At 35.2% G+C, this 8,131-nt stretch overlaps 1 protein-coding gene across 3 annotated transcripts; it reads right to left on the bottom strand.

Moving 5' to 3' along the window:
• Window positions 1-218: 218 nt before the first annotated feature.
• On the bottom strand, window positions 219-7,618 carry LOC132271819 (methyl-CpG-binding domain-containing protein 13-like). Of its 3 annotated transcripts, XM_059773312.1 has the most exons (7): window positions 7,161-7,618; window positions 4,232-4,366; window positions 4,037-4,132; window positions 3,600-3,746; window positions 2,627-2,786; window positions 822-2,235; window positions 219-344 (listed from the first exon to the last, which is right to left on the bottom strand). In XM_059773312.1, the coding sequence occupies exons 1-6, from the start codon at window positions 7,245-7,247 to the stop codon at window positions 851-853; spliced, it is 2,010 nt and encodes a 669-aa protein (XP_059629295.1). In that variant the 5' UTR covers window positions 7,248-7,618; the 3' UTR covers window positions 219-344; window positions 822-850. The 3 variants fall into 3 exon arrangements, with proteins under 3 accessions (XP_059629295.1, XP_059629294.1, XP_059629296.1); XM_059773311.1 differs by lacking the exon at window positions 219-344 and having other exon boundaries at window positions 538-2,235; XM_059773313.1 differs by lacking the exons at window positions 219-344; window positions 7,161-7,618 and having other exon boundaries at window positions 538-2,235; window positions 4,037-4,125; window positions 4,232-4,368.
• Window positions 7,619-8,131: the final 513 nt, after the last annotated feature.

Here is an 8,131-nt window from a genome sequence, read left to right as displayed (position 1 = left end):
TCTACCAGTATCACCACCGCCGCCTTCCAACACCACCACCTATTCCACTACCGCTTTCCATCTCCACCACTATCCACCACCGCCACTACCACCATTTATTTATTTTTTAAAAAATATAGAGGAATGTCATTTTGTTAATTTAATTTAATTTTTACTAACAGGATACTTTGGAGAACTCAATTTAAAATTTATTCTATTCTAAATTTAAAATTAGTCTAACCAAACACTGAAATGACTATTATCATTCTATTCCTACATATTTCATATTTACAACCAAACAATAGAATGAGTATGGTCATACTATTCCATTCCCATTCCAATCTCACTTGCATTCTATTCAATTCCTGCACACCAAACGCAAAAGAAAACTTAGTTTAAGGTCGATTTAATACTCCTAAACACATCAAGGGCCTTGTGGCCCCAATAATACCTCCTCTACCTCCCGAAGTGAATGGTGAAAGTTCAAATCTCCAAAGAAACAAAAGTGAGTGTGTGAGTGTGGTATGTGTGAGTTTTCTTGTCAATGACCAAAAAAAATAATAATAATACTCCCAAACACACGGAGGCACTGTGGTATTTCATCTACCTCCCAAAGTAGATATGAGATAGTGTGTGTGCGCGCGCGCGCTAGTTACATCCAAATTTGAGACCATGACAAAGGTCACAAGGACTAATGATACCTTCATACATAGTTTTTACCCTTTTAATTGTAAGGTCAAAATAACTGATGGCACCTAGCTTCAGACATAGTTTTTACCTTTTTAATTGTACAGGACACGAATTCCATTAGAGCATTGTCTAGCTTCAGACATAGTTTTTACCTTTTTAACTGTGCAGGACACGAATTCCATTAGAGCATTGTCTGTCTTGGGCATTTCTCACTTTTCACTTCAACATGGCGACGAGCATCATTATCTGAATTCTGTAAGCTAATATTTCCTGTGTGAGGGAACGGATGCTTTACCTGTTCCTGTTGCTTAAGTAGAGGTTTCTCCTCCGTGGTAGATTGTTGGCACCAAAGATCAGTGTTGCTGAAATCTAAATTACCATTCTGGCTCCTTCGGGTTTCTGATGAGCAGGGTCGCTGCTGCATGTAATCCCGAACGCAGAGATCGTCGTTTCCTACTGGAATTGCACCTGTTAGAGTTTTCACCGCAAATTCGATGCATGGGTCTGTCCAGAGTTTTCCTCCTATGGGCAAGCCGAACGAGTACCCCGGATTCTCTTGAACCTTATTCTCGTCCTCCATTGGTTTCGTACCCATGAGAGTTTTTATAGCAAATTCAATGCATGGGTCCGTCCAGAGTTCTCCTCCTATGGGCAAGTCAAACGAGGACCCTGGATTCTCTTGAGCCTTATTCATGTCCTCCATTGGAATTGTACCCGTGAGAGTTTTTATAGCAAATTCAATGCATGGGTCCGACCATAGATCCTCCATGGACCCAAGATTCTTATCAGCTGTATTCTCACCCTCTATTGGAATGGCGCCTGTTAGAGTTTTGATTGCAAAGTCAATGCATCTCCATGAATCCTTCGTAGATGAGCCGAGAGGCAATTCTGGCTTCTCCTCAGCCTTGCAAACAGTTTCAACCTGTCCAACATTCTCTTCTTGAATATCTAGGTTCCTAGGAGGCAATTCTGGCTTCTCATCAGCCTTGCAACCAGTTTCAACCTGTCCAACATTCTCTTCTTGAATATCTAGGTTCCTAGGAGGCAATTCTGGTTTCTCCTCAGCCTTGCAAACAGTTTCAACCCGTCCAACATTCTCTTCTTGAATATCTAGGTTACTGGGAGGCAAAACAAGGGGGCATTCTTGCTTCACATCAGCCTTGTTCTCTGCTTCTACCTTTCCAGAATGCTCTTCTGGAGTAGTCATGTTCCCCAAGTTCTCATCAGTTTTTGCTTCTGCCTCACCTGACTCTTTAGTTGCAATTCGACGAGCTCGATTATTAGTTTTTAGTTCTGGTGTTGGATCGAGTTCAACTCCAGCAATTCGTTTCGAAGCCCGACGAGGCAAGTTAGGCTCTCTCTTGTTTTTCCTTTTGTTTGAACCATGTTGGATGTTTCCATTTCTCTGTCTTCCCACCTCATTTCCATTTGGTAGCTTTTCTTGAAGGGGCCCAACTACATGGGCTGAATCAGGCATTCCAATAGTAAAATCATTCTTTCCTCCTCTCTGCTCCAAATCGTTGGTTTTTGGCAGATTAACACTACTCCCTGCAGCCCCTTCCCTGCCTGCAGCATGCAGTAATACATATCAGATGTGCCTTAACATATAAGGAATTAATTGATATTCAGTTTTTTTAAAAAAAAGAAACACACAGTCAAGGATAAAAAGACATTTTTTTTACTAGTTCATAACATGAAAAATGACTGCAAAGAAAGTACCTCTGTGCTTTTTTTTTTTTGACCAATAGGAATGGTTTGTTTATCACTGGAGAAAGATCATTTTAATGTAACCAAGTTTTCTTCCATAGAAACATGTGGAGTTCTCACATCTCTCAATTTCAAAATACAAGTAGAACCTCAGAAGAAAAACAGAAAGAAAATGACAACAAAATGAATTTCAAAACCATTAATAGTATTTAGCTAAAGTTTCGCGTCAAGCTCAAGTATTGAACTTTACCCTGATCAGAAGTATGTTCCGACTGGGGTATGCAATCTCCAGTCGAGGTTGATTCAAGATTCTGTTCTTCTTTTACTACTCCATCAAAGCTTTGATTCCTGAGAACTTGCCCATTTATTCCGCTTTCTGCTAATTTCTGTCCTCCAGCTACAGATGGCAACTAAGGGGGCAAAAAAAAAAAACAGAAAAAAGACTCCTCATGAATCAGTATGTTTAATGGTTTGACCTTAATGTAGGTTTCAACAAGCAGTGCACAGAACAATGGCAAATGCTATCAGGCAAGGAAAATCAACTACTAGTGTCATCACAGAACACCAAATTAATATGAAAGCAAATGCAATAAAAATAATAAATAAATAAAAAAAACAAAACAAAACTTTTACGAGGGGAAAATACATGAAAGGAAATCAAGGTTGTCATCTTGGGTGATTTCAAAATAAATACAGTGTCTCAAGTGTCTGAGCTCATGCGCATTGTAAATACGTAAATACTTTTATTTTTTTTAAGTTGAGCCAAGTAATTTCACCAGACACGCTAACATAGTCCTCCAAATTTCTGACCAATTTTGTTCACAAAAAATGATATCAAACACTACAAATAAGTGATGCACCCCTGATGGCGAAGGCCATCACAAACCAATACAAAGGAGGTAGGATTTTATTACTTGTATGAAATTGGTGCAATGCAGCAAGAATAATCTATATACATTGATTAAGTACCATTAAAAGTTTGGAAACAAGGTTCCTTTTTTATTTTTACACAGGCCTTTGGAAAAACTATTGAATTAATAAGCTATTTCACCACAAGAATGAATACTAATCTCAATTTCTAGCCTCTTTAAGGCAGACTGACCAATCATATTATAATATGGGGTTTATAAGGAAACCGACCAAAGGAAATAATTGCAACAAATAAGAAAAACTTAACAAGTAAAAAAGAATAATATTGAGAGTTCAATGATGAGCAAACTAACAGATCCTTTATCATCTTCTAACTCCATACTACTGCCGCCTTTGTCCTTTGGCTTGAATGCAAGCCTTCCCAGTTCTCCAGTTTTAAGATAGCGAAGAACGTCCTTCATCGAGTTGAATACATATCCACTAACAGGATCAATATAGTGCTGCAAAATTATATATTAATTAAATTTCTCTGTTGATTCTCTATGGTAGCACAATTATAAAAATTTAGAGTACCAATTTGGAAATAGAAGATAATGCTGATCAAAGGAAGACCTAAAAAAATAAAAAATTTAAAAAAAAATAACAGGACATGAAACAAGAAAAATTTTAGATGACCTGTGTGGTTCATGACAGCAAGAGAAATTTGAACTCCTTGTCAAGATAAAACAGGAAAAAAAAAAAAAAAAAAAAAAAAAAAAAAAGACTATATAAAAAATTAGAGATTCAATACCAGGTCTCTTCTGATCTTACGACCGTGTTTTCTTATTTTCATTTCCTTGATCCATCCTGGAGGTAAACCTTCTGCTGCAACCTTTTCAACTACAAACTAGATTGGTTAAATAATTAACATTTCATCTCAACATAATCGAATACTAATAAAATTCTTAAACAATTAAAAAATTAAAGAGTGATCATGGTAACAAACTTTTTCTGCAGAGCGCTTGCTGATGCTCTTTTTCTTCTCTTTGGATTTAGAAGGGTTGATCTCTATTTTGTTGAGATAGCGGAACACCTCTGGCTTGGAATAGAATTTAAGTCCTTTTGAGGGATCAACATAGCACTACAATAAACAAAACTGGTTATACATAGCAATGCTAACATTCCACTTGATTGCTAAGAGAACAGAAGAATGTAAAATTATTTTCATCTTATAGAGATTTCCCAAAGGACCAAAACACTTCCAAATCTGACCAATATTTTTAAACAAACACAATATAATTAACAAGGGAAAATTTCCCAATAGTGGAAAGTTGATTTTGCAAGGTCATCTGATACTAGATAAAGAAATGCTACCATAAGCATCCTCTTTATGTCCCAGAACCTTTAGAAAGGTCCCATATCCAACAAAAAACACTTGAAACATGCATCTGGAGACCCCATAACAACACTCATATCAGTGTAACCCATCGATACTAATGATGCTTTCTTAAGAACTCAAATTTTCAGACAATGCGTTCACATATTATCAGGAGCAGGTCGGGAACTCGCCTTCTTCTAGAACACAATAAAATTTAAGATAAGAACCAATTCAGCTCTATTCATTGTGATCAAATCAAACTGTTGGTATGTGTTTCAAAAGAAAAATTGTTTCCGTTTATAAATCTCATAAAACTCTTTAAATTTATTACTCCCCTATTTTATAACACAAATAACGGTTGACTAGTTGGTTGAAGGAAACTCGGTGTTTCATTTTGTCTCAAAGGTCACGAGTTCAAGTTACACACGCGTACTGAGAAGCTGATTTCTTCACTTTAGATAATGATTGATCATCTCCCTTGATTGGTTATATGATCATGATTCATGACCTCATGACTTTCTATGCTCTACATATGAAAGTATGTTGGCACACACGCATAAAACTCACAAGCCTTAATGCAAGCCAACCTCAATGATCCTCTAAATAGTCATAATCAAAATCAAAATCTATTAAATATCAGAATTATCAATTTGGTGAGATATATATCATAATTTTATATACACGTGAAATTTTTATGCAGCTGTTGGTTGACATATGTCACATACTCCATTTTTTTTTAATTTTTTTTTTTTTTTTTTACAATATCAACAACTTTTTTATTTTAGAACTTGAAATAGACTTTGAGAATAAGCTCCTCAGCTGCAGTTAGGTATTTAAAACACACATTATCTTTTCCAATTTGAATCATATTCTCATGAATGAAAAAGTGGCATTTGGTGATGCCAATTAAATAAGTTTATGAGACAAGCCGTGGTATTATGCCATGAGAAAAGCACTTTCTTTATTCACATATTATCAGGAGCAATTAGGGTACTCACCTTCTTGAACACAATAAAATTTAAGATAAGAACCAAATTCAGCTCTATTCATGCAGTCAAACTGTTAGAACGTGTTTCAAAATAAAATTGTGTTTCCTTTTATAAATCTCATAACATGTCTTTAAATTTATTACTTCCCTATTTTATAACACAAATAACAAGTTGACTAATTCATTGAAGGAAACTTGGTGTTGCATTCTCAAAGGACACAAGTTCAAGTCACGCGTATGGGAAGCTGATATTTTCACTTCAGATCATGACTCATCGATCGTCTCCCTTGATGATTTACACAATGCAGTGATCTTAACTGTTGCATTTAATGTGTCTGATAGCCATCTAAATTGACATGTAACAAACATGGTGATCCGTTGACTCTCTCCCACCGTCCCACAAAAAATGTCCCATTTTGGGAATCTAACTTTTAGACCTTTTTTATTGTATTGGTAGTGAATGAATTACCAATTTAACCATAGTGGATCCACAATGATGTGAGTTTTACTTTTTATAAATTCAATGCAAGAAGGTTAAATTGGTAATGTTAGAAAAAAAAAAATGCATTGATTTTTCAATTAGGACATTTATTTTGGGACAGCTAAAAATGGAAAGGTGGACATTTTTTGTGGAACGGAGGGAGTATGTAACAGTTCTGTCGCACTCCATTCAGACAGTAAAAGTAGATCAAATATAGTGAGTTGACCAAGTGCAGTGATATTCCAAACAGAGAAGGTTTTCTTTGAAAATTTAAAAGCTGGGAAGTATCTTTGAAATCTAAAATTTAATTTCTCAAAATTAAATTGTGTTATGGACAAAAATTGAACAAAGACGAATACAAAGGTTAAGAGAGGCTGTTACTCTATGGATATAGAGATTGTTGAATCGAGTTTAGATGAATCCTAAAGATATTTTTTCATAGGAGAGGAGAGGCTGAGATAGACATTGAATACGAGCACATTTTCATTCCCCAATATATATTTGTTTTGAAGGAAAAATAACAGACATTTTCTCGAAGTCTGCGACAATATAAAATCTCAAATTTTGGTAGCTCGCAGATTTCAGGAGAGAAATGCCATACAAGAAAATTTTACAGAACCCATTATACTTAAATGATGTGGTTCAACTGGTTACTGCTGTTTCAGCTAAATGCCTATTGATGTGCATTTTAATTTTAATTCATAAAAAAGGCGCCACTAACACATATTTCTGAGTAAGATTACTGTGCTATAATTCTCATTCTCAATCTCAACAGAGTTATTGTAAACTGTAACAATTAATTTCAGATCTCTGCTTCACTTGTAGAACACCATGAGACAAGATAATATTTAAAAAAAGAAGACAAAAAAAAAAAAATTCTAAAACTATTGAAATATTCGATCATGGAGTTCAGTTAAGACTATGGTACGAGTATGGACCAAAATGTTGAAGCTAAAGCATTAATTCTAGCTGTAAGAAACAAGAACAGTAGGGTTATTATGGCAAAGATCCAAAATTTTACGAAGCCTGAATAAATGAAGTTAAAGAGCAAGAAATATGAGTATTTTTAACAGGTCCAACTAATTTACCTTGTCTTTTCTTCCGTACTTGCGAACTTTGAGCTCCACGGTCCAACCCGCCGGAAGCCAGTCCGCCGACAACTCCTCGTCCGTCATTTCGCCGGAATCTGAGGTCTTATTGGTTACCTTCACCGGAAAAATTAGCAATTTCTCCGTGGATCGGCCTCCAAATTGCTTCTCTCTCCTCTCTCTTATTACTTTCTAATCCCTAACTCGAGACATCTATTACTGCTCCCCCCCTCCCCCCCTCTCTCTCTCTGAAATCCCTAAATCGGAGCATTCTCTCTCTCTCTCTACATATATAGTCTTTATATATATTATATTATACTTATACGCTTGATTCTCAAACCACGTGTTTCGAAACTTTCCCTATTGCAATTTCGAGAAAAACCGAAATGAGTACATGATGAATTTCCTTATCCTAAGTTCCTGAATTGACCTTTTGTTGAATTTCATGCTGTATGTCTCTTGACCAAATAAAAATTAGTGACCAACCTAAATAAAAGGTGAAATTGCAAACAATTAGGTACATGTTACCAAATTTTGATAGGTTGGTAGAGCATTTTGTATAAATTATCTTAATTTACTTGTCAAACCAGGTGAGTTTTACGGTCGGAATTAAGAACAAAAAGAATAAAAAATTACTGTACTTTGTAATCACACTCCACCAGTCTAAGTCAACTTTTAGTCACTTCATATGACTTTTTTACTTAATGGCTGTTTCAAGTATTTTATTTAGGGTTAAGTATATACTATCTAAATAAATATATATATATATATATATATATATATAAAACAAGACAAGAAGAGTTAAAAGTTAAATTAGCGGAGCCAGGATTTGAAAATAGAGAGGGTTAAAGAAAAAATTCAAGCAGAGGATTTACTGGGGAAAAAATTTATTAATTCTTTTAAGAAATCCAAATATGAAGAAACACAGATCCAACAACATGATTCAACACAAAATAATTAAAATTTAACCT

The sequence above is a fragment of the Cornus florida genome, unplaced genomic scaffold, assembly GCF_030987335.1.
Source record: "Cornus florida cultivar Cherokee Brave unplaced genomic scaffold, ASM3098733v1 CherokeeBrave_3.0.0_Hap2_Chr08, whole genome shotgun sequence".
In the NCBI taxonomy this organism is placed as follows: domain Eukaryota; kingdom Viridiplantae; phylum Streptophyta; class Magnoliopsida; order Cornales; family Cornaceae; genus Cornus; species Cornus florida.
The sequence above is the reverse complement of the archived record's forward strand: the minus strand, read 5'-3'. Positions and strand labels throughout refer to the sequence as shown.